Source organism: Lepidochelys kempii, chromosome 3, assembly GCF_965140285.1.
Source record: "Lepidochelys kempii isolate rLepKem1 chromosome 3, rLepKem1.hap1, whole genome shotgun sequence".
NCBI classification, from domain to species: domain Eukaryota; kingdom Metazoa; phylum Chordata; order Testudines; family Cheloniidae; genus Lepidochelys; species Lepidochelys kempii.
The window spans coordinates 49,131,469-49,154,653 of NC_136382.1; the positions used below are offsets into that span (position 1 = coordinate 49,131,469).

The 23,185-nt window shown below is 43.4% G+C and overlaps 1 protein-coding gene across 2 annotated transcripts in view; it reads left to right on the plus strand.

Annotated features, from left to right (window-relative positions):
- ZNF451 (zinc finger protein 451) overlaps window positions 1-15,448 on the plus strand; it is a 55,922-nt gene extending 40,474 nt beyond the window's left edge. For both annotated transcript variants that reach the window (XM_078852095.1, XM_078852096.1), the window contains 5 exons: window positions 51-1,702; window positions 5,028-5,162; window positions 6,515-6,645; window positions 6,937-7,123; window positions 12,443-15,448. In XM_078852095.1, coding sequence (XP_078708221.1) covers window positions 51-1,702; window positions 5,028-5,162; window positions 6,515-6,645; window positions 6,937-7,123; window positions 12,443-12,591 — 2,254 coding nt within the window. In that variant the 3' untranslated portion in view covers window positions 12,592-15,448. The remainder of the gene's footprint in view (window positions 1-50; window positions 1,703-5,027; window positions 5,163-6,514; window positions 6,646-6,936; window positions 7,124-12,442) is intronic.
- The last annotated feature ends 7,737 nt before the right edge of the window (window positions 15,449-23,185 follow it).

The following is a 23,185-nucleotide window of genomic DNA, read 5'->3' on the forward strand; positions in this document are numbered from 1 at the left end:
AGTTTGGAATAATTAAACCTGTGAACGTGTCGTTTTTATATCCAATTTAGAACTCGTTGTCGTAATGCTGGTCCTGTATCACTGTCGGAAAAGAGCATCTCCCAGGTTGCAGAAATATTTAAAGCAAGAGGTCACTGTCAAAACTGTGACAGACTCTTTGTAGATGAAAGCCAGATCAACCAGCATAGTCATGCAACTCAACACAAAGTTAAAATTATTACCACAATGGAAGAGTCCATCTTGATGTTTTGCCATATTAATGAAAGAAATAAAAACCCATGTCAGCTGAGGCAGATTATAAATCAGTCAAGGTCTTCACTCCTTAAGAGACCATTGACTTTGAGTGAGCCTGTCTGTGAAAATGAGTCTGCCATTTCAAAACGGAAAAAGGATTTAGAAGAAAAAAATCAAGAGGCTAGAGTAAGCCTACATCAAGACAACACAGGCAAAATAAAAGCCTGGTTCTGTGAATGCCTTCTGAAGTTTGCTACTGAAGAGTCAGTTGAAAAGCACGTTTTGTCAGCAAATAGAATCTGTCACAAGTGTGCTGTATGTGGGAAGCTTGCTGAAAACTCAAGCATCATCCGTCTGCATATGAGTCGGTTCCACGGAGGGGCACACTTAACTAACTTCATTTTCTGGTGCCGGGCATGCAATACAGACCTCCTGAGAGAAGAGAACATTATGGCACATGTCACTGAATTTCATGGTGGACATTCTTACTATTACGAACAGGAAGCTCTAGAGAACGAACCTATGGCATCGTCTTCTGACACACTGTGCAATATCTCCAAATGGGAAGAGCATCTTCCTAGCCCTGTGGATCAGTCCCTTGAGAGAAGTCCTATTTTAGGAAAATGGCAATGCTGCATTTGTGAGGAAATGTTTGAGTCTGAAGACAGCGTTAAACAACATTGTATGTCTTTAGGAAGCCATCAGTTTCACAGGTATTGCTGTGGCTTGTGCAAAAAGCATTTTCACAAAGCAGAAACACTATACCGACATTGCCAAGAGCAGCACAGCCAAGAGATACAGGTTAAATATTTTTGTGGCCTTTGTGGTGATCTCTTTTTCGATGTTGAGGAAGAATTTCTAGTCCACTATAAGGGTTTCCATAGCACAGATTACATGTTTGTGTCTGAAGAGTCAATAAAAAATAAAGACGACCTTACACTATTGGAAAAAGGTGACTTTCTAACCTGCGGCTGCCGGGAAGAGTATATCTCTAGAGTAAATAGAAAGGAAGATCACCGGAATTGTCAGAAAGCCCTACTGGAAAAAGGCAATCTGTGGTTTCGCTGCTGCTTCTGTTCAGCAACGGCACAAAATTTCACAGACTTGAATGATCATCTCAGCAAAAGTCACACCCCAAGGAAAAGCCATGAAGAGATGTATGTTGTGAGATGTGGTGCATGCAACAAAAATTTCCACGATATTGTGAGTGCCCATCAACACTATCATGATAAACACTGCTTCTTGCAAAAGCCTAATATAAAACATTTTGGATCAGAATCAGAAAGCAAAGTCTTCAACTTTACAGCCACTGGTGCTTGTGTGGACAAGAAGCCTGATAAACTAAAGTTTCCAGCAAATGGAACTAAGGTTCAAAAAAAGTCAGAGTCTCCTTCTCTAAAGAGAGAAGAAGATAGAAGGAAAGAAAGAAATGAGAATAAAGCATATTCTGAAGAGCATGGTGAAGAAGGTATGTAGAAATTATGTCTTTAGTTTGTTTTTTAATGCACAATAGGAAAAAATACAGTTGTAATATGCTCATATAGAAATTGTTCAACAGAACATGTAAATATACCATGCACCTATATCCAGTCTGTACATATGAAATAATGTAAACTCAGTTATATGTTTAAAGCTGTAACTTTAGTAAGTTTCTGGTGCCAAATCCCGAGAACTCAAGTTGAACTTTGTATTACTAAGTGCTTTATCAAATCTGTTTCTTGTTTGTACAATACAAATAATTTACCAAGAATTTGTGGACCATGCTTAACATGGAATTCTGTACTGACCACAGGAATTAGCTGGAAATTGGACAGCAATCTTCAGATGCTGCTCTTCGTCCTCTTTTTCTTCTCTCAATCACCCTTTCTATGAAGGGAGAAGACACTTCAATAGTAGGTTAAGTCAAAGTTAGGGAAAATCACAAGGAAGCTGTGAGAACCACATAGAGAGAGGGGGTAGCTTTTGACTCCAAAATGGATGCCATTCAGGAAAAGCATTCCTTCTACCCAACCTGGTGTACGTAAGCAGCTACTTGTAACCTGCGCCACTGATCTACCCTGCCTACTATTAAGTGGTGTTTAAAAACGAGCAAACAGCTGGTGTCCCAGTGGGAGATGCCCTTTGAGAGACTTGAGCCCAGAATCGCTCATCAGATAAAAAGGGACTTGGTAGCATTTGGTATCACTTAAAAATTCACTGTCATAATGAAAGGACCAACAGTAAAGGGATCCAAATAGATTCCTATCCAAACCCCTCCCTTTGGCCAAGGCAAATGGTTGCAATGTGAAGTCCTCACAGGGAATAGAAGTCCTTGGAAGACCAGGGTGGGTAAAGAAAGGTCTCCTATGAGAATACAAAGTGTGTGTGTACCTACATAAGTGAGATTTTTCTATTTTCATATATATATATATATATACACACACTCTGTGTGTGTTTGTGTGTTCACACACACACACACTCTGATGCAGGGTATCCCAGCCTGTTATTAAGGTTGCTTGATGCCTTCTATTATAAGACTGGTTTCATTTGCTTATAACTTTTGCCAGACTATAATCACTTTCACTGAAATTTTCTATACAGGTTGTGTGCCTCAGGCTGAAGTTTTCTGACAAATTATTCTGTAACTATTTCTGAGAATGAAGCAATGAAATATGGCCATATTAAAAAATTCTGGCAACCTTTTCTTTAAAATGCCCCCATGCTTTTGAGCAGAGACTTGAAATGTAGCAAGGGGTGTCCTTTGTGTCAGGAATGTGCCTTTTGCTGTCCCCATGAAAATCTATCCTAATATAGCCAATTTATAAGCCATTGCACGTGCTCAGTCGACACTTAATCCTGGGTCACAGCTAAAATCCTCAGAGATTGTTTGCACTGAGCATGCTCCAGCACAGAGCTAAAGAAGGATGCAGGACTTTCCCTTCAGTAACAGCATTTCCTGGCTGCTTCAGTCCATGATGAGTCCATGTCCTGGCACTTGAACTAAGAGCAGGAGACTCCCTTGCTGGGCCCATGGAGTGTGGAGGAGGAAGTCACCTGAATCAAATGCAGAGGGGACAAGAGCTGGATCTGAAGATGAAAAGTAGTAAATGAGACAAGAAGCCTCTGGGGAAGAGAAGACTGATATTGGGAGCTAGGGAGGGAAATAGAGGGATAGGAGATTGTGATTGGATGAAGAACAAGGGGAAATTTGGGACTGGCTGGGCAAGAAGGCTGGAACTAGGAACTAGTGGGGTGAGACACAAGCAGGAGCCATAATGTGGAAAGGGAGCTGGGACTGGCTGGGCTAAGAGATTAGAACAAGTGCACAGTGGGAGTGGGGGACGCTGAAACTGGATGGAGCGTTTATGGAGGGAAACTGGGACTGGAAGCCAGTGGGGACAGGGACGTGGGGTATGGTGGTGACTAGGGACTGGCAGTGGGTCAGGGAAGAGAGAGATCAGATGAGGAGCCAAGATAGGTGACCTGGGACTGGCTGTGCAAGGAGAGAGGGCGGGGAACAAAAAGATCTGGATTGGTGGGGAGTGGGTGTGGCTTGGCAAGGAGACTGGGATGCAGAGTCCAGATGGTGAAAGTAGGATGGGAGGGTAGGAGACTGGGCCTGGGATGAGAAGCCTGAGGAGTAGAGAGTAGGATTGACTAGGTAAGGAGAATGGGTCTGAGACAAGGAGTTGGGTGGGAAGGGACAGGAACAATGTGGAGGAGACTGGGCAGAAAGGGTCAAGCTTAAGGGAAAGAGGTATAAGAGTCTGTGCCGCCTGGAGTGGAACCCAAAATTCCAGAGTTTCTCCTTTCCTCATCTTGTTAGCAAAGTCTGTGTTCTCTCCCTCTAGTAGCTGATCCACATAGAGAATGAAAACCTACTATAGCTGGCAGTTACTCTGTTAACTCATGTAGCAGAAGTCTGTGCAGTGGATTTTAAGGTTCCAACCTGATGGCCCATGTGGGTGTCAAGATGAAGCCACATGATGGAATTTGGTTTTGCAGGTTTTTAATTAGTTTTTAATTTTTGTCGGTGATTTCCTATGTTAAAGGGACAGTATTAAGGTTGCAAAGTTAAGCACTGAAACGTTAGGAAATACTAGAATTAAGACTATTGTAACCTTCATTGGGCCCGCTTACGTGTGTTCATTATGATAAGGTCCTTTATTACATGATCACACACTGTGCTTGACTTTCCAATCTTAATAATGATCCTTTAACATAGTTTTGTGCGTGTAATAACTTGACACAGCTTACATTATTAACTGCATGGGTTTTTCTTTGCCCACTAAAAAATGCATTCTGTAAATGCATGTTAGATATTTTGTTATAATATGACCAACACTCCCTGTTTATATGCCATGTCTTTGCTGATCGTGGGGTTGACCAGTTGTTAAAAATTAACTTTGTTTTAATGTGTTGTAAATTCTAAAACTAAATGGATGATCAACAGCTTGACTGTCTTGTAGGAAGTTTGATAGAGCATAAAAAGGGCATCTTTTACGCTTTGTGAACACAGTTCCATCTCAAACAAATGGTTATTACATGCATCAAATATATAATCCTGAGTGTGGTTCTCTGCCTAGTAAATTTACAGATTACTAAAAGTTACCTCAAGTGGTTAAAAAAATTGCTATGAAAATTACATTTAGCGATCATACTATATTTTATAGTTTTTAAGAGTTATTGCTTAGAATTTCTCACAGAATAGCAAATTGTGTGGATTTCTTTTGAAAGCACAATTGAGTTGGGAGATGTACAGGCTGGATAAAAATGGAGGTAAATTTAAAATATATATTTTTATCCATTTGAAGACAGTGAACTGCCAGATTTTGACTATCTGCGCACCATGACTCACATCGTGCTGGTGGACTTAGACAACTGGGGAAGGTTTTTCATTCATCTGCCAGCCAACCTGAACCAAGGGACATTTGTCTGGGGCTTTCAAGGTAAAAGTTATCTAAGAAAATAGCATGGAGGGCTTAACAGAAACCCAAAGAAATTCACTAACAACATCGTAGAACCAGACTGGGCAAAGAACAGGATACTCGTTGTATTCCAAAGTGGACCTTCTATTGCATCAACATAGTGTTTCCCAGGCAGCCACCTATAGAAAACTAAGATGATGGGTTCTAAAATACTAACACACAAACCCACTTAATAAAGAGCATTGCTGCCTGTTAGCTAGAGAACTTCCTTAAGAGAAAACGTAAATATTAGCTAACCCAGTGGTTCTCAAAGCTGGTCCGCCTCTTGTTCAGGGAAAGCCCCTGGCATGCCGGACCAGTTTGTTTACCTACCGCGTCCGCAGGTTCAGCCAATCACAGCTCCCACTGCCCGTGGTTCACCGCTCCAGGCCAATGGGGGCTGCGGGAAGGACGGCCAGCACGTCCGTTGGCCCGCACCGCTTCCCGCAGCCCCATGGGCCTGGAGCGGTGAACCACGGGCAGTGGGAGCTGCGATTGGCTGACCCTGCGGACGCGGCAGGTAAACAAGCTGGTCCGGCCTGCCAGGGGCTTTCCCTGAACAAGCAGCGGACTAGCTTTGAGAACCACTGAGCTAACCCTCTCATACTGGAAGTTTGACTTGACTTAAATGTGTAGCTGAGAGCTGTGAAAGGAAGGTAAAAAAAAAAAGTGGTTTGTGGGATCCCTCTTGGTCATTTCCACAATTCACACCTACCAATAAGGGATTTCTTGACTCACAGCATTGCGTACTCGTAACTTATTTAAAATATTAAAACTTTTCTTGTACTCCAGCTGGTGGTTGTGAAAACTCCAGAATGTGTGGATTTATGTGAGACATAAACTAATATCCAATAGATACCCCAATTATATTAGGCATATGTTGAAACAGACTGTACGCATTATATAGTAACTGTAGTGAGGTCCCCTATATAAATAATGTATCAAATATATTAATATTTTCTTGTGGAAGCCTCTGATTATGACCCTCAGATAAGTGTGTTAAACGCTTTTTGTGGTGGAAGGCAGCCTTTGATGCAAGATGTATCTATTTATGCTGATGGAAACAATATTCAGACTTTCTTCACTTCTGATCCTGAGAAGATAACTCTTACAAAAACTAATATTAGAGGCACCATACAGACACAGTTTACCCCCTACATCAACCTCTTTGAGAATAGAGAATAGTATTTAGTTTTATATAATGTTTAGTCAAAAAATAAGATGTTCCATTTTTCAGACCTATTCATTTGTTTTGTCATTTTCCTCTCCTTGAACTGTTGGATTGTTGCTTATGATGATGTGGTGTTATGCATCTTTTATCCTTTGTTGCTTAGGAGGACACAGCAATTGGAAGCCTCCAGAACAGTGCAAAATCTTTAATTACCTTAATAAGATTGGTTGTTTCTTCCTTCATCCACGCTGTGGTACCAGAAGGGAAGCAGCAGACTTCGCACTCTGCATGCATGTAAGTCATTGCTCTATCTATTTTTGTGGTTTACTTTTTTTGTTGGTGATCAGGTGCATGGGGATGGTATATTTGTGTGCAGTAAAGTACATTATAAAACAGTCATGATGAAAATTGCTGTAATAAAACTTCAGATGGGAAGAACAGATAGTGGATCTGACCAGAGAAAAAGGGAAATGGTTTATAAATATAATGCTTAAAGGAAAATTTCTTCTACAGAGGAGTTTTCTGTTTCAAAAGGCTACCTGGTAACTGAATATTTAGTTTAATGTCTCCCTCACCCCCACATAGGCTGGCCGTCTGGATGAGCACCTGCCCAAACAAATTCCTTTCACCATTCTCTCTGGAGACAAAAGCTTTCTAGAACTGGAGGATCAGTTTAAGAAGACTCAGCGGACAGCTCACATCCTAAACCCTCATGACATCGATGGAGATATGATGTGTGCCTTACTAAACAGCATTTCAGATACTACAAAAGGTAGTACATAAACAATTAGAATCCAACCAATAAAAGAAAGACATCACTGCTGATAGTAACAGCTATACAGTTACCCAGTGTTTCTTTAATTAGCATTCTTATTTAATGAATTGATCTACAGCTAAAATTGCACTTTTTACTAATATGATTCTTAACTGGGAGGCATGAACAATGAGGAAGGAAATAGTTCAACATATCCTAGAGATTGGAATTATTGACAGAAAATAAAATGAGATTCAAATTGGAAAAACACACACACTAATACATCTGGAAGGAAGTGGTCTGGGATACAGATAACAGACGGACTGGTAACACTGCCTATTATTAAGGTTGCCCAATGCTTCCCATTATAAGACCCCATTTTCAGTTGCATATTACTTTGCCAAACTTTAACCATTTGGGCCTACATTCGTTCTGGGTGTAGGCTGCAGGCAGAATACTTCTGAAAAATTTCTGCCGAAACAATTCAGCTGCTTGCAAGAATGAAACTAGGGGAAAATATTTTTCCTGTGTTTTTAAAAAAAAAAAATAATAATAATTTCTTGAGACCTTTTCTTTTAAATGCTTTTGAGCAGAGACTTGAAATTTGGCCAGGGAGTGGCCATTGTGGTTAAGAATGTGCCTTTAACTGTCCATGTGAAAATCCACCCAAATTTGGCCAAGTTATGAGCCTTTGAAAAAATCTCAGTTGGCACATGGTCAGTAGACTTTTATCACCTCTGGTTTCCAAAAATTTACTTGGTCCTCTCACAGCGCTAGTGCTAAACAGAATGAATATGCAGCATTCCCACGGAGTGATTAGGAATGCTTTCTCTAGTCCAGGGCTGTGAAGGCTCAGAAGGCCTTTAGCTGTAATTGCTGCTCCTCGGGGCCAGGGGGGACTAGGGCACTGGACATGAGAGAGCCTTTCTCTCCTTTGCTTTGTGACCTCCTGATGGCATCCATGGAACAGGAATCTATCCAGTTTGAATGCAGAGGGGGAAAAAGTTGGATCACTGTGAAGGAGTAGAAGATTGGGACAAGGAGACTTGTGAGACATGGATTAGAGGGGAAGAGAGAAACTGGGAAGTTGGAGGGGGAACCTGGTACCGGTTGGTGCGGGGAGGCTGGGACTCGTTGAGCATGGAAACTGGGACTGGGAGCCCATGGGCAGTGGGGTTCTGTAGCCACTTGGCTGTGGAGAAGGAAATGCAGAGATCAGACAAAGAGCTGGCAAGAGGTAGGTAACGGACTCACTGATCAAAGAAACTGGGAAAAGGAGCCAGAGAGGGGTGAGGTAGAAGACTGAGATCGGATGAGGAGATAAAGGAGGGGGGCGTGGGGATTGCTTTAGTGGGGAGGAGACGGATCGGACATGCTTCTGCAACTTCAGTTTGAGAATAGATCTGGGGTGTGTTGTTTGAATGGGCCTATGTTACCAAGCAATCCAGATCATTGTAGATGAATGCCCTGCCCGTCTCATTATTTACAACTCTACTAAACTTTGTCATGCTAAAATTTTATCAGCACTGATTTTATATTTACTTCCAGATCATTGAGGAAAATGTGGCATAGCATTGGGTCTAACGCAGATCCCTGTGCAACTCCAATAGAAACGTTCAGTGATGATTCCCCACTGACTTCTTTTTGAACTCTGTCAGTTATCCAATTCCTAATAGATTTAATGTGTGCTCTGTTTCTATTGTATATTGTTAACATAATCAGAAAGTTGTGTGCTACTAAATCAAATAACTTACAAAAGTCTAAATTTATTACATCTGTACTATAACCTTGATCGACCAAAATTGTAATCTCATCAAAGAATGAAATCGGGTTTGTTTGGCAAGACTGAATTTTTTTTTTCCGTAATATAACGTTGACTGGCATTAATTACATTCCTATCCATTAATTCTTTATTAATCAAATCCAGTATTGGCTTTTTCATTATTTTGCTCAGGATTGATGTGAGGTTAGCCCATCTACTTACAAGGGTCATTCCACTTGCCCTTTTTGAACATCGACACATTTGAACATTTCAGCAGTCTGGAATTCCCCTGGTATTCCAAGATTTATTAAAAATTAACATCAGTAAGTCAGAGATCTCCTCAGCCATCTCTTCTAGGATTCTTGGGTACGAGCTATCTGTACCTGCTTATTTTTAAATGTTTACTTCTAATAGATGATGTCTAATGGACTGGAAAGTACTTCACCCTCATGTAGTACAGGTACATCATCCTACTTCTTTTCAACTACAGAACAGAAATATTTATCGAACATTTCTGCATCTTCTCATCATTATTAACAATTTTACTGTCTTCCTCTAATAATGGTTCTATACCATTGCTATGATTTCTTTTGTTCATAACAATGTACTTTTAAAAACAGCCTATTGGCTTTAGCCCTGCCATCCAGAGATATTTGCCTGACATCTTGAGCTTCACTTCTCAATTTTTTTGCAGTTCAAAACAGTTGATATAAATGAGAAGTTATCTTCCCTCTTTTTCCATTTATTATTAAATATTCCTTTATTTCTAATTGCTGCCTTCACTTTGCTACTGAACTAGGATGGGCTTTTAGCCAAAGTTGTTCTCTTGGTTGTGGAATTTTGGCTCTTTGACCATCTAATAAACTCTCCTTAAATAACTCAATTTTCATTCACAGTTTTCTGTCTATATTTTTCCTCCCAGTTAAATCAAGGTAGCAATAAACACCAACAAGAAAACCCTCCTGCTGTAACAATTTCTAGCCGGTGCTGGAGGATACCTAGTAATCCGCTGTGTCTGTCACTCTACAGAGACATCTGGTGGCTCAACTGGAGTATTGCTGAAGTAATGAGGTTTTTGTGTGTGTGATGTTTTGAGAAGAAAAAGCCGTGGACTCATGAATACATTTGTCCCACACCTCCTTTCTTTGAGGCCCCACATTTCAATACCCAGTGACACTGGGAGGAGTGGTAGATACTCTGGAGGGTAGGGATAGGATACAAAGGGCCCTAGACAAATCAGAGGATTGGGCCAAAAGAAATCTGATGAGGTTCAACAAGGACAAATGCAGAGTCCTGCACTTAGGACGGAAGAATCCCATGCACTGATACAGTCTAGGGACCAAGCAACTAGGCAGCAGTTCTGCAGAAAAGGACCTAGGGGTTACAGTGGACAAGAAGCTGGATATGAGTCAACAGTGTGCCCTTGTTGCCAAGAAGGCTAATGGCATTTTGGGCTGTATAAGTAGGAGCATTGCCAGAGGATCAAGGGACGTAATCATTCCCCTCTATTCGGCATTCGTGAGGCCTCATCTGGAGTAGTGTGTCCAGTTTTGGGCCCCACACTGCAAGAAGGATGTGCAAAAATTGGAAAGCGTCCAGCAAAGGGCAACAAAAATGATTAGGGGACTGGAACACATGACTTATGAGGCGAGGCTGAGGGAACTGGGATTATTTAGTCTGCGGAAGAGAAGAATGAGGGGGAATTTGATAGCTGCTTTCAACGACCTGAAAGGGGGTTCCAAAAAGGATGGATCTAGACTGTTCTCAGTGGTAGCTGATGACAGAACAAGGAGTAATGGTCTCAAGTTGCAGTGGGGGAGATTTAGGTTGGATATTAGGAAAAACTTTTTCACTTGGAGGGTAGTGAAGCACTGGAATGCGTTACCTAGGGAGGTGGTGGAATCTCCTTCCTTTGAAGGTTTTAAGGTCAGGCTTGAGAAAGCCCTGGCTGGGATGATTTAGTTGGGGATTGGTCCTACTTTGAGCAGGGGGTTGGACTAGATGACCTCCTGAGGTCCCTTCCAACCCTGATATTCTGTGATTGCTTCCTCTTGGAACACTAGGTAGGGTTGTATCACAGGAGATAGAAATTTTGAGGAGAGGTGCATCAATGGGGAGGGTGGCTAAAAAGGAGAGAACAAATGTGGTGCCAGCTTTCTTTTTAGTTTGTCTTTATAATTAACTTTGTGGCACTAATAGTAGGGATTTCCAACAATGCTTAGCAACAGAAAGTCTTGCTAACTAACTTCAGAACATCCAGTTTAATCAAATCAAACACCTACAGTTTTCTAGAAAACCTTCTCGTGACTTATTTCTCTTTCAAACATGAAAAAAAATCTTTTAGTAACTGGGCTAATTATTATTAAGACACTAATACAAAAATATTCTCATTCTGTTCCTTTGATTGTGTATTATACAATTTTGCATAATTATAGGGGAGTAACAGACAACTAAGAATAATAGCCTCAATGTGTGTTGTAATTATGTAACCCTGTTTTAAACTTGTTCAAAGAATTGAATCCACAAGGAATCTTACACATCCAAAGTAACCTGAATATTTTTCATACAGTAGCTTCTTTGTTGTACTGCTCAAATGTACCTGTTTAAAGTGTTTATTGATGTGAGTAATAGAGTTCTACCTTCCTAAGTCTGGGCTGTTCATATTTTTTAATTATCTTGTTTTTCATCAGCCAGGGTTAGCAGCTGCCAAAGCAAATTTTCCTTGAAGGGTGGGGAATTGAGGGAAACAAGGGATATGTTGGCTCCTAAACTCATGTAAATGCTTAAATGACTAAAGACTGAAGGCCTTTGTCCTTCAGATAGCTATGCAGCTTCATCTCCTGCATTTCGAAACCTAGAAAATGCTGGGGGGTGAGGGTTGAAAACTGTTATCAAAAGATTATACTGTAATTGTCTGCTGAAATAACTAATTCCATATATATAACTAAAAAGAAAAGGAGTACTTGTGGCACCTTAGAGACTAACCAATTTATTTGAGCATAAGCTTTCGTACAGCTACAGGTAGCTCACAAAAGCTCATGCTCAAATAAATTGGTTAGTCTCTAAGGTGGCACAAGTACTCTTTTTCTTTTTGCGAATACAGAGTAACACGGCTGCTACTCTGAAACCTGTATTTAACTAGTTAACTATTTTCAAAAGCTAAAAGGTTTAATGACATTGAGAGAGGGTGCTCTCATTTTTTAGTAGTCTGAACTATCCCTGATTTACCTGTTCAAATACCTGTCTCTAAAGGTGAGTGATGTGTAATCGAGCCATACTTCTGGATTCATGTTCATCATATGACTTTTATTATTTATGTTAAAATAACTTATGTTGTGCAGTAATGTCCATTGCACTCACAGGGCAAGATATATTCCCTGCTCCAGAGAACACAACCTGTTTAAACGTTTCTAGCATGTGGGTGCTCTGTACCTAAATTAGGAGACACCAGTTTAGATACAAAAGTGTAAAATAACAAAAAAAAATCTTCCCCTCCAAAGAAACCCCCCAAAAAGTCTTCCTTTCTTTATCTTATAACACTTCCTGAATTGAGTAAGTCTCAGTAACTCTTCCAGGAGGAATTATGTTGGGCTGCTTCATCTACATTATTGATGGAAGGCCTGTAAGCGAGGGCTGGAATGTCATTCCTGCGGTAACATTATCCAGGCTGCTAAAGGGTTACAGCTGCTCAGTGCTTCTATTCTTGGAGCTCTGGTTTTTCTAAAAGGTAAGCTCTGGGAATCATTTTCGGGAAGTTCTCTGGCCTGCGTTATACAGGAGGTCAGACTAGATGATCAGAATGGTCCCTTTGGAATATGCATATTTAAAATAAGACAAACACAGGACGTTCCTGAATTTCTCAAGTTAAACCTCCTCATCAAAAAGGTATCATTTGCCATCAAATGATGGGAGAAGATAGTAATGGCACCACAGTGTATTTATCAAAGCATGAGATGGATTTTTTTATTGTTAGAAGCCTTTATATCAAGAGTGTACCCTTCTAATAGCTATGGCCTAGGTCAGTTGCAAATTACTGGGCTCAGTGTAGGAGGTAGTGGGTGAAATATGGCCTCTATTATGCAGGAAGTCAGAATGGTCCCTTCTGGCCTTAAAATCTTGGAATCCATGGAACCAACTGTCATTTCCTTTACTCTGACAAGTGATGAGCTCCATTCTGCAATTTTTTTTTGCCCCTCATGGAAATTTTTTTTTTTTTTGTACTTTGTTGTTGTTCCTTACCTACTGCTATTCATTTATGTATTTCTAACACAGAGAACTCTCCATTCCTTCTGCTTATGGGAGAAACCCTGTCTGTTTGTCTGTCCTGTCTCAGGATTTCCTCTGTGATGACCTTTCAGAATCTGCACTTTTCCATGCTTGTTCTTTACCAAATACCTGACTCAACTGCTTTAACCCCTGCATTGGTTATGCTTGGAAAAGGCCCTTTGCAGTTTATTTGCACCAGGGAAGATGCAATTTGAGGTCAGTGCCAGGATATCACTGAGAGCCACCAGTTCCCAGGCAAACCACCTTAGGTGTGTCCTGGCCTCCTCAGAAGTTGACTGTATAGGCCTCATAGATTTGAAATGATCAAATGACTGCCCTGCTGGGAGGTGGAATCCTGCACCAGAACAGTCTGCTTCCATTAAATTCAGCACCACAGTGCTGGTTAGATGTCTTGCAAGTGGTAACTGAACTTCAGATCATCAGTGTCAGAGATGGAATCTCTGGGAATGGCAGAGTTTAACATGTCCCATGTCACATTTGACTCTGATTTGGAGATTAGGTTGGGTTTCGCCCCCACTCCTCCCCCACCCCCACTAAACTGGAGATCACCTTGCACATCTTGACTGTCCTCAACCTGTGCCAGTTACTTAGAGCTTTTCAGACACCATTGACCTGTCATAGTCAATGTGTCAAACCAAGTTCAGAATACCTTTTCACTGGTATGTGGTCTATGGAATGTGTGTCTTATGGCTGATGGGACTGTACAAGTGCTGAATGCACTGAGAAGTTGAGGCACACTTTCATCACTGAGCTTGCTGGAAGCTCATATGCCAGGGTTTGCCATTTTTGGGGGACGGCTGCCTTTTGTTTCCTTGAAGTAGTCTGGATTAGTAATCATGCCAAGATACTTGATGCATTTGGGTCTAGGTTTCTCCTTTCCCCGCATAGTTCAACAATTCATACCAGGAGGAACATGATTCTTTGGAAGACTATTTGCAGAATATGTGGGAATCGCCATCAGACAGATTTTGAACTACTGATTTGCTCAGACAGATTTTGAACTACTGATTTGCTCCAAGAGAATACAAGTTTTTTCCAAATGTTACTGACCCTGTCTTGTGCCCGTGAGGCCTTCATAAGGAAGGCCTTTCCTAAATGGGAAAAAAATTTCAGTATAATCTAAGGTGTGAATTTAAACCAACATAGTTACACCAGTGTGGACACACTTATTCTGATATGAGTGGCTTTATTTGGTTTAGTTTGTAGCTTGGGAAGGGGTTTAGTTAAACTAAGCTAAAAGCCACTTTTATACCAAAATGAGTGTCCTCGTAGGGCAGTATAACTAAATGGGTATAACTAGTCAAGCTTTCTCATGTAGACAAGTTCTAAATGTGTCATGTTCAAACAAAACGACAGATGAACTCTGTCTCTCCTTAGCATGACACAATTCATATTCCAGAATATAATCCTGTGCCTGCAAATATCAATGCACAATTGGTGCATTCACCTAGTCTTGATAACTTGTCATTTAAGATGGACTTAACAGGACAGCATTAGGCGCTTGACATCAGACACTGTTACCAGGCCAGTGGACAGCACATATGAATGGGAGTAGTCCAAGTACCACCTTCTCCTCCTCTATTGCAACTGATCATCAATAAAGCCCATTTAGTCACTGATTCTGCAGCATTCCTCTGAAAGAAGCAAATTTCCCATTTGCCCACGGGAAGACCATGGAAAGCCAGGATTTTGCAAAGGTTAGCCATGATCTGATAATGTCAGTGGATTGCCACTCCAACACAAGAACTAACGGCTCTTCCTTATGGGGTGGAATGGTAGCTATGACTCCACTGCCAGCCCTGTCAAGCCTACTCTTTCAGCTAGTATCTAAAGGGGACTACCGAATCCCTACCCACCTGAACCATTTTGTAGTATCACTGGTACTGCTCCTTGCTCCTTTGTCCTACATTTAGGTCACCAGTCTGAAATCTTTGGCTTCACCCATACATAGGGCTCTACCAAATTCACGGCCATGAAAAACACGTCACACAATCTGTGTTTTTGCGTGCTTTTACCCTATCCTATACAAATTTCCTGGGGGAGACCAGAGTTTCCCAAACTGGGGGTCGTGACACACAAGGAAGTTGAAGGGGAGTCACAGTATTGCCTCCCTTATTTCTGCGCTGACTTCGGAGCTGGGATGTTGGAGAGCGGCAGGTGTTGGCCAGGCACCCAGCTTTGAAGGCAGCATCCAACCAAGTATAAGTAAGGGTGGCAATACCATACCATACCATACCATGCCACCCTTATTTGTGCTCTACTGTCTTCAGAGTTAGGCGGCTGGAGAGTGGAGGGTGCTGACTGAGGGCCCAGCTCAGCAGGCAGCAGCGCAGAAGTAAGGGTGACCATACCATACCTGCCATCCTTACTTCTGCGCTGCTGCTGGCGGTGGCTCTGCCTTCAGAGCTGGGCTCCCAACCAGCAGCTGCCACCGCTCTCCAGCTGCCCAACTCTGAAGGCAGTGCCACCAACAGCAGCGCAGAAGTAAGGGTAGCGGTGCTCCACACGACCCCCCCTACAATAACCTTGTGACCCCGACAATTACAACACCGTGAAATTTCAGATTTAAATAGCTAAAATCATGAAATTTGCAACTTTTAAAATTCTCTGTTCATGAATTGGCCCTATTCATACACCAGGATCTTGTGTCAAGTTTCCCAAGCAAAATCTGCCCGCGCGCGCGCGCACACACAAAAGCTATCCTAAAGCAATTTTGACTTGAAATAGAAGATGTTGATCTAGTAGTTACTTATGTATCTCAGTTGTGAACCAAGGCCTTCAGCATCTCCATTCTAATGTAACGCTCATCCTAAGAACTGAAGAGGGAAATTGATTCCACTCTTTCATCATTTTGCAGGTGCCAAAAACATTGCATGGGTAAGGATGCAATGCAGTCTGAGAGAGAAGAGTTGTTTGGTAAATGAGAAGCCACTATAGAGTTTGCAATGCCTCCTATGTCTCTAGCTCTCATTTATAAAGAATTTAATGAGTTTCTCAGGAATGGGCTGTACTTTGGGTAGTCGTTCTTGACACCACCTAGAGATATTCTGGATCCTTTCCAGGGCTGTCCATTAAGTCTGCCAAGTGTCTTGAGCAAGAGACCATTCCATCCCCAAGTACCTGATGCATAAATGCAGCAAAGTATTTCAGCCATCACTTTGGGCTCCTGATCCAGGTCTGTTGAAGCCGCTGTTCCTAATTAGGCAAGTGTCTGTCATTGTTATTCAAACCAGGTATATGATGATATGTGTTAGACACTCAGGGTCACATTTTAAAAGATGCACATGCACTCTTGAATGACCCAAATTTTGAAGAAAACCACCTACAGTGCATTTGCAATTTGAAGGTTATTTGCGTAGAACCTGTCCTAACTGGGCTTAGCTAAACTCAACCACTTTTCATAGTCTAAATGCAGGATAACACTTTGCTCCATTTTAGCAGATTGAATTATAATAGGCTACAGTTCAAAATCACTGGGAAACAGAGGCAGCAAATATCCTTCTTAACCAGCATGTGCTTGTATATGCATATCTAGTCTGTTCAACCCATTGTGATCAATTTTTTATAGTACAGTTTGCAGTGAGTATAATATCAAGTATTTAAATGAATGAACATAGGAAAACATGGAGAATGTAGCACAGAACACTATGTAGAGTTCCTGTGTTTGCTTTTCTTTAGCTTGCTAGAAAGATTTTTCTCAGAAGCACTATATAATGTGTGTTTGATTTGTGTATTTAAGTTTCAGACAGTGAAGAGGATGATGATATTAAAACAGTGCAAATGAGTTTTCAAGAAACAAAGAAACAGGAAGGTAGTCTTAATTTTAATTTTTCTTCTGTGTTTGTGAGTACCTTTTGACAGAGAATGTACAAGAAACTAAACTGTAACTTAATTTTATGTGACATGTCCTATAAAGAATACTGTCCAAAATGTTTAAGTACAGTAATTCCTCACTTAAAGTTGTCCCGGTTAACGTTGTTTCGTTGCTGGTCAATTAGAGAACATGCTCATTTAAAGTTGCTCAGTGTTCCCTTATAACGTTGTTTGGGAGCTGCGTGCTCTGTCCACTGCTTGCAGAAACAACAGCCCGCTGCAGCTAGCTGACTGGGGCTTGGGACCAGGGTGGACCGGCAGCCCCCCTATTAGCTTCCCGCTCCCCTAAGTTCCCTGTGCAGCAGCTGCCCAGCAGGCTGTCAGTTCCCGGCAGTTCAGCTGTCCCTTCCCCCAGTGCCATGTGCTGCTCCTGTCCTCTGCCTTGGAGCTGCTCCCAGGAGCTTCCTGCTTGCTGTGCGGGGGGAAAAGGGGGGTTAATGTCAGGGTGTCCCCCGCTTACCCCATCTCTATAGAGGGGTGGGGGATACAACAGGGTCAATGGAGGGAGCTTGCTGGCAGCAGCTGCTGTCTCAACTTGCTGATCTACTTAGAGTGGAGTCAGCATACTTAAAGGGGCAATGCGCATTTCTCTCACACACACACACACACACACACACACACACACGGTGTGTGTCTCTGTCTGCCATGCTGTCTCCCCTCCCTCCATTTGTGCTGCCCTGTAGAGTGTGGGACTACGTTAACAACTTGTTAACCCTTGAGGGCTCAGTTGAGTGCTAGTTCATCATTTAGCAGTAAGGCATTCCCTGGGAAATAGCCCACCTTCTTACTTCACCACCTCAACCAAGCTTCACAAATCATCATTGCTGTGTATAGTATTAAATTTGTTTGTTTAAAACTTATACTGTCAATATAATATAGTCCTTTGTCTGGTGAAAAAAAATTCCCTAAAACCTAACCACCCTAATTTACATTAATTCTTATGGGGAAATTGGATTCGCTTAACATCGTTTCAGTTAAAGTCATATTTTTCAGGAACATAACTACAACGTTAAGCGAAGAGTTACTGTATCTGTTTTTGCTTTATTGAACACTCATGAGTAGTGAGTATAGTGTTGAGGTATAAAGAAAAAACTTCATGCCAGCCAGAAAAATATGTGTCAGGCTAAGAATCTATTTCCACTGATTTACACAGGCTTAATAAGTCAGTTCAGGGTTAGTTGCTATATCTCAGCTTGGCACTCTAGTCTCCTGAAGGGGAGCTGTAAACTCTCACACAGTTACACATGAACAGGTTGAATTAATATATCTTACCTTACCTATTGGTAAATAATTCTGATACTTTCCCTATCATGCTTATTGTTGCTGTTCATCGCATGCTGTACTTTACTTATTCATTTTTGTTGATTACTGATGTACTGTCAAAGTACTATGTTGCATAAAGGTTTGATACAGGTATGTTGGAGGCAAGAGGATTGAAAGTTAAAACAACACAGTAACATAAGACCGCTTTGTAATTGAGACTTGAACAAAGTCAAGATGTAATTGAATCTAATGTACATATAGTTTAATTAGATTTACCAGATATTACCAAGTGTTGTTACTAAAGTCTAACTTGGTCAGCATTCTAGACTTGTTTTTAAAAATACTTATATTAGCATCACTTATTTAAATGCATATGGAGTTCTAGGAGGCAGTTGGTTGTAAAGCTCGTTTTCCTCTTAATTTAGTTCCAGAATATGTGTGTTCATTCTGCACTTTGTTGCTCATTGGCTTTGTACTGGTTCCCTTTGAGAAACTAGGGGCTTGTGTAAACGGCTGGTGAGTGCACAGCAAGCCAGGGTGAGTGCACCAGCTTGCTGTGCAGTAACTCACCATGTAGGCACTGCTACAGTGCACTGGAAGTCCCAGAGCAGCTTAGTGTACTTCACGACAAGCTGGTGCGCTGTAGAGTCATGCTCTGGCTTGCCATGTAGACAATACTTAAGAGCAAGATAAAATTGATAGGAAAATGGTTGTGGATCTTAGGGATGTGATAGAACAAGAAATAGGCTCTTTTTGTTTAAACAGATTGTAAAATCCCCTGAGGAGTGATTTTGTTTTCCTATAGTCAACAATTCTTTATTTGTAGGGCACACTATAAAGAAGGACTAGAAAAATGACTGAGAATGATCAGGGTTTACCAGTAAGTCTGACCAGTTCACCTACTGGCTGCTTGTAGATGTTGACTAGGACCAGGGAAAGAAATGATCCTTGTGGGATTCCACAAATGAGTGGCCTGGTAGTAGAGGTACAGTTTTCCATCAGAACCCATTTTAGCACATCGACCAGGACCCCGGGTACCTTTCTCAGATGAGACAGCAGTATCATATGGGTGACAGTGTAGAATGCTGGAGGGAGGTCCAGGAGGATGAGAGTGGATGTCTGTCCTCTATCCATTGACAGCAGGAGATCATCCATCTATGACACTAAAGCGGTTTCAGCTCCATGGCCTGGCCTGACTCTCTACTGTGCTGGGTCTAGGATATTAGATTTAGTTAGAACCTGAACCTGACTGAATAAAAATGAAAACATTTTAAACTTGTATTATAGTAATTCAAATACCTCTTCTTTTGTGGCAATAGTCAAGATTTCCATCACTGTGAAAAATTATTCAACCTTTGTCCCATTTTTTATGTGCTTGTGAATCTGACTGGCCTCCTTAAACAGAGGAGAAATTAAATTGTCGTTTATTTCATTAACCTATGATCTTAACAAGTACTAAAACTGCCTTGGGTTACCTCAAGCACAGTTTTTCTGTTAGTGAATTTTGTGCTGCAGTGGCAGCATTGAAAACTAATGTCTTCTCCTTATCCAAATCACAGGCCACAGGAATGTAAGTTGTTCTTTGAGTGCTTGATCATGTCGATTCCATTCTAGGTGTGCGCATGCTCACATACATGGTCATCGGAGATTTTTGCCTTAGCAGTATCCATAGGGCCAGCTGTAGCGCCCCCTTGAGTGCCGCACTCATGCGTCGGTATATCAAGCGCCGCCGGCCCTCTGCCCTCTCAGTTCCTTCTTACCACCTGTGGTGATTAGGGCTAGCGGTTTTGTCTCTTCTGATTTCAAGCCTTAGGGCCTTGTAAATAGCTTGTCTATAGTAGTTATGTTAAGTAGTTGTTAATTGTAGTTAGAAGTTAGAGTCCCAGTGGGGACTTTGCCTCAGTTGGGGCATGCCCCGGTCTCCAGGGTTTAAGCCCTGTCCAGACTGTAACAGGCCTATGCCTGTAAGTGACACCCACAGCAGCTGCCTCAAGTGCTTGGGGGAATCGCATGTGAAGGACAAGTGTTGTATTTGTAAAATTTTTTGACCCAGGACTCTGAAAGTATGGGATATTCGTTTGCGGGCTCTCCTCATGGAGGCTGCCCTTCATCCGGCTTCTGAGCTGTCCTGCCAAGACTCACCTAATACATCGGCCTTGGTGCTCCGCACACCCCCCAGCATCCGGCTCCGCTCATTACCGCTCCCCATTGCCAGTGCCCAAAAAGAAAACAAAGAAGCACAGCTCCCCAGTACTGGGCAAGAAGGGCAATGGGACATGGAGCAAAGGACCCAGTTTGGGCCGCCCGGCCACTCTGGAGCCTCGTGTACGTACCTCCCCAGATGGGGTCCTTAACCCCTTAAAGGATCCACCAACGACTCCCGGGAGTGGTAAGGGATCCAGATTCCTGACGGCATCGACACCTTCCCTAGCTTCCGTGGTGCCAAGAGAGCAGTGGCCTGCACCTGCACCGCTGGCACTGCACGTGCCACAGGAAACAGCAAAGGCTCCCTACAAGGGCAAGCCAACCACTAATACCCCTCAGGGGGCAGTGGAGCACCACTTATCACCCAAGACAAGGCAGCGCTCTCCTCCTCCGCGCCGCAGATCTCCGGAGTCACAGCCCAGATTCTCTGGGCTCACCCTTGCTCATCGGCACTGTGATCGTGGTCCCCGCCAACTCGATGCGGATTTCCTAGGGGGAGGCGCCAGTGCCATACTACCAGTACCGTTCACCCTCCCGCCAGTTGTCCTCTCAGCGCAGCTCTCGGTCGCCTGCCCCGTGGGAGCGCTCCCCGTCATGACTCTGGTCCCCCTGGCACCGGTCCCCTCAATACTGGCGCCGGTCCTCTTACTCCGGGCATCAATGGTCAGCAGGCAGACACAGGTGTTGGCAGCCCCATCATGGTCACCGGAAGGGGATTCTTCTGGAACGGAAGGGCAGTTCTGCCCCTTGCCCAGACTCCACCAGCACGACTGGGCACCCGAAGCTGCCTTGGAAGCCCGGCCAGTGACCAGCACAGCACAGTGGTCTTACTGGAGTGCATGGGACATGCTGGTCATGACAGTGCCCCCTTCACACCGCTCAACTGCCACCTGACTTGGAGCAACAGTTGACGGCAACAACAGCACCAGGCTCAGTGCATGAGTCGCGTTCAGAGGTCAGGGTAGAGGAGACTGAACCCACCAGTAAACCTCCCTCCCCCATGGGGGATGATGCTCCGGGGCCTCCCCCAGTGGTACAGTCATCTTCATCCCAGGACGAGGCAGTCGTGGGACCCTCGAGGTCCAGCCCGCCTGATGATTTTAAAGAACACCAGGCCCTGCTTTGACGGGTGGCCAAGAACTTGGGCCTAGAGGTGGAGGAGATGGCCGAGCAGGCGGACGCCTTGTTCAAAATCCTCTCAACCGCTGCCTGTGTTGCACTACCAGTGCATGATAGGGTCCTCAAAATTGCCAACGCCCTCCGGCAAACCCCGTCATCCATCCCTTCCCCCCTTCCAAAAGGGCCGAAAAGAAGTACTTTCTCCCAGCCAAAGCATTTATATCCACCCACCTCCGGGCTCGCTGGTTGTCTCTGCAGCCAACGAAAAATACAAGACCAGCTCAATTCCCAAAAATAGAGGCCAAAAAACTAGATCTTTCTGGGAGAAAAATGTATTCCACTGGCAGCCTGCAGTTCTGGGTGGCAAGCCATCAGGCCTCTTGGGCAGATACAATTTTAACTTATGGGACTCCTTCCGTAAGTTCAAGGAGTCCCTCATGCACGGTTTGGCCCAAGAATTCAGCACCCTAGTAGAGGAGGGCACCGCGGAGGCTAGGTGCTCCCTCCAAATGGCATGGGATGCGTCAGACTCAGTAGCAAGGGTGATCATGTCGGCGGTGGTTATGAGGCGCACCTTCTGGCTTCAAACCACCGGCCTTTCCCAATAGATGCAGACCTTGATCCAGGACCTCCCATTTGATGGGAGTGGACTCTTCTCTGAACAGATGGATGCGAGGCTGCATGAGTTAAAGGACACTTGGGCCACCCTTTGCCCACTGGGCATGCATACGCCACAATCTGCATGGAAGCAATTCTGGCTGCCCCCGCTGCCAAGGCTTTGGCAGCCTCATCAGGGGTCTGCAAGGAGAAGGGATAGAGACGCATGTTTTAGTCATCGCCGCCCTTCCTCCTCCCACTTACCCTCGCAGCCTGGCCTGGCGAAGCATCCCAGGGGTTAGAAGCGCTCATTTTGAAGGTGGGCTCGAGAGCAACACGCCAATGAATTTCCAGGAACCACCTTGTTCTTTCCTTGGCTGTCTACATCCCTAGCATTTGGCCTGGTTGCAGGTCACCTCGGACTGATGGGTGCTGGACACAGTATCTTGGGACTATACCCTGCAATTTTTGTCCGCCCCTCTCTCCCACCCCCCAATCTTTCCCAACCCTTTTCAGGGACCATTCCCACGAGCAACTCCTTGTTTAAGGGGTTGAGAACCTCCCGCACCTGGGGGCGATGGAGAAGGTCCCTTGGGACATGAAAGGAAAAGGGTTCTATTCTTTCTACTTCCTAATCCCAAAGGTAAAAGGGAGCCTCAAACCCATGCTGGACCTGCATCGCCTCAACAAGTCTCTCAAAAAGTTGAAGATTCTCATGGTCTCTCTGGCCTCCATCATCCCCTCCTTGGATCCGGGAGACTGGTATGCTGCCCTCAACTTACAAGATGCTTATTTCTATATTTCCATATTCTCAGGCCACAGGCGCTTCCTCCGTTTCATAATGGGCGGGTGCCATTTTCAATTCACAATGCTACCCTTTGGCCTCTCATCGTCCCCAAGGGTGTTCACAAAATGTATGGTGCCAGTGGCTGCTTCCTGAGACATCGAGGGGTCCAGGTCTTCCCATATCTTCA